General features: G+C 51.7%; 1 protein-coding gene across 2 annotated transcripts in view; it reads left to right on the top strand.

Moving 5' to 3' along the window:
* CSRP2BP (CSRP2 binding protein) overlaps positions 1–1,529 on the top strand; it is a 26,447-nt gene extending 24,918 nt beyond the window's left edge. For both annotated transcript variants that reach the window (XM_010862578.1, XM_010862580.1), the window contains exon 10: positions 491–1,529. In XM_010862578.1, the coding sequence (XP_010860880.1) occupies positions 491–664 (174 nt within the window). In that variant the 3' untranslated portion in view covers positions 665–1,529. The remainder of the gene's footprint in view (positions 1–490) is intronic.
* Positions 1,530–3,180: the final 1,651 nt, after the last annotated feature.

The following is a 3,180-nucleotide window of genomic DNA, read 5'->3' as shown; positions in this document are numbered from 1 at the left end:
GTCTGGTTTCATCCCTTGTTTCTTCAAGGTTGTCATAGTGTTTGGTATTGTTACGCTGGATATACTTAAATGTAACTGAATTATAAAACAGTTGGCAGTGAAATATCCCCAGTGGCACTTTGCTCCAGAGAGGAAAAAACTGGATACAAACCAGGGTCCTTAAGGCTTCGTATACTAAGAGGCCTCATTAAAGGTGGACAGACACCAACATGTGGGAATTACTGAGCAAGTTCCATCAAAAACTGGGAAAAAACATTCAATCAGCTTACCGTCCACCTCCTCAGTCTGGAACGTTCCATCGAGGGTTTTGGCGGCGGCCAGCGGGCTTGGGTCCCCCGACGGGCGCTAGCTGGTGGGGCCGTGCCCCAGCCTCAGGCCGGACCCTTCCAGCCTCCATACCTGACTGCCTGCATGTCAGGGACTCTCTCCACCCACTCCTTTTCCCCGAGGCTCTCTCGTTCTCACTGTGTGCTTCTCCACTCTCTTGCAGACCTGCATGGGCAAGGACGTGACCCTGCACGTCTCTGCCAGCAACCCTGCCATGCTGCTCTACCAGAAGTTCGGGTTCAAGACGGAAGAGTACGTCTTAGACTTTTATGACAAATATTACCCCCTGGAGAGCACGGAGTGTAAGCACGCGTTCTTTCTGCGTCTGCGACGCTGACATGAGCGCGGCTCCTCACGGGGCACAAGCGCTTGGAGGAGAGGGCTGACGTGAGTGCAGCTCCTCACGGGGCGCACACGCTTGGAGGAGAGGGCTGACGTGAGTGCAGCTCTTCATGGTGCACGTGCTTAGAGGAAAGGGCCAACAGGAGGCCCGGCAGCAGCGCTCACCCATTGCAGGTTCTGAGCTCCGCGGAGCTGAGGGGCGTGGGCGGACGCGTGTGTGGTGACCCCCTGGTCAGCAGAGTCACTGGACAGGCCTTCGTCCGCACCTTGGACTCCCAAGGTCAGCCAAGACTGCCAGGTGTGCCGACTTCAGCCGAGAGCGCGTTCAGCCAGAAAGGCCTGAGCTGATCTTCCTGAGGAGAGATGTTCTGTCCCATTTAAAGTGAGCAGAGTGATTGTAGTCCAAGATCCCAGCTGTGTCCGCGAGGCCTTGCGCTGTCCTGGTGACGACCACATGCTGACCCAGCCTGTCCCAACCCGGCTGTGCTGTCCCCAGAGCGGGGCATGCGCTGACTTTGGTCACAGTGTCTGTGTGTGACGTTGCCTCACCTTTCTCCTGTGAGCATTTCCGGCTGGGGCCCTGGCCTGGGAGGCGAGAGCTCTTCTCCTGTCCTGTGAAGTGAGGTCAGTTTGGGGCTAGAGGAGCCGGGCAGCCTGCCATTTGACTGTGCCCCTGACGGAGGTGTGCGGTGGTGGAGGGGTCAGCCATGGACAGACACACCTCGCGTCTGCCGGCCGAGGCTGTTGGCTGGCTTGTGGAGAGTGGAAGTAGACCATCAGTCAGGTGCTTTTGGATTTAGTAGAAATGCTTCCCACAGTATCAAATGTTCTCAAATAAAATATTTTCTTGTTACAACCTATGGCCAGTCTAACCAGTTTGCTTTCCAACTCTCTTAAGAGCAGTAGTTCTTATTTTGTGGGTGGTTGGCTGGGTGGGTTGGGGGTGGGACATGATTCCCTTTGAGAAGGCAAAGAAAGCTCTGCACATGTAAAATTTTGGATCTGTGATCTTTGTACACCAGGACCTCTGTTCTGGAGTCTGTGCTTAGAGGGAGCTGGAATCCCTTTATTCAAGGGAAATGTGTGTGTCTCCCCCAAGGGAAAAGTCTGAGACTGTCCTGTCGCTTGTTTCTGATAACTGGGATGGGCTGCAGGGCTCCCCAGGCTCCTTTCCCCTCCCCCTACAAGACCCAGGCTGGATATATGGGGTCACTCAGGTACCAGGTTCCCCAGGACAACAATGATCAGCCTTCAAGAAATGGGTCTTCTGGAGGGAGGTTCAAGAGGGAGGGGACATATGTATACCTATGGCTGATTCATGTTGAAGTTTGACAGAAAACAACAAAATTCTGTAGAGCAGTTATCCTTCAACTAAAAAAATAAAAAAGGGGTCTTCTGGGCTCTTCTCACCCTCTTCCCTTTCAGAGAGTCAGCACCAGCATTTCCCCAGCCTGGCCTTCCAGGGACCCCCCCAGCAGACTGGGAGGGGCCAGCTGTCACCTGATGTGCACTTGGCCTTAAGGTATAGGTATTTAACAATACAGGTGTGTCATATTCTACTCTCTGAGTGTATCTGTTTTAATGCTTAAGTGACCTCCTCAGTCAGTCTCTCCCATCAGGAATCTTCCATAAATGTATTATCCTTATCCATCAGAGGGCAGACAGAATGAAAACCACAATCACAGAAAACTAATCAAACTGATCACATGGACCACAGCCTTATCTAACTCAATGAAACGGTGAGCCATGCTGTGTAGGGCCACCCAGTCCATGACAGACGGGTCATGGTGGAGAGTTCTGAGAAAAGGTAGTCCACCGGAGAAGGGAATGGCAAACCGTATTCTTGCCTTGAGAACTCCACGAACAGCATGAAAAGGCACAAAGATAGGAAGGACACTGAAAGATGAACTCCCCAAGTCGGTAGGTGCCCAATATGCTGCTGGAGATCGGTGGAGAACTAACTCCAGAAAGAATGAAAAGACAGTGCCAAAGCAAAAATAACACCCAATTGTGGATGTGACTGGTGATGGAAGTAAAGTCTGATGCTGTAAAGAGCGATATTGCATAGGAACCTGGAATGTTAGGTCCTTGAATCAAGGTAAATTAGTAGTGGTCAAGCAGAAGATGGCAAGAGTGAACATCGATATTTTAGGAATCAGTGAACTAAAATGGACTGGAATGGGCGAATTTAACTCAGATGACCATTATACATACTACTGTGGGAGGAGAAGGGGACAACTGAGGATGAGATGGTTGGATGGCATCACTGACTCAATGGACATGAGTTTGAGTAAGCTCCGGGAGCTGGTGGTGGACAGGAAGCCTGGCGTGCTGCAGCCTGTGGGGTCGCAAAGAATTGAACACGACTGAGCCACTGAACTGAACTAATGGGTTTTTTCCAACCCAGAGCCCAAGGAAGAGCCGACAGCTGTACATACAAGCCCCGGGTGTGTATTTGTCCCCACAGATGGACCTGCCGTCTCATTCCTCTGCAATGAAATGTCAGGGATT

Source organism: Bison bison, unplaced genomic scaffold (genome assembly GCF_000754665.1).
Source record: "Bison bison bison isolate TAMUID 2011002044 unplaced genomic scaffold, Bison_UMD1.0 scf7180017864484, whole genome shotgun sequence".
In the NCBI taxonomy this organism is placed as follows: Eukaryota; Metazoa; Chordata; class Mammalia; order Artiodactyla; family Bovidae; genus Bison; species Bison bison.
Note: the sequence above shows the minus strand (reverse complement) of the source record. Positions and strands in the feature narration are given on the sequence as shown.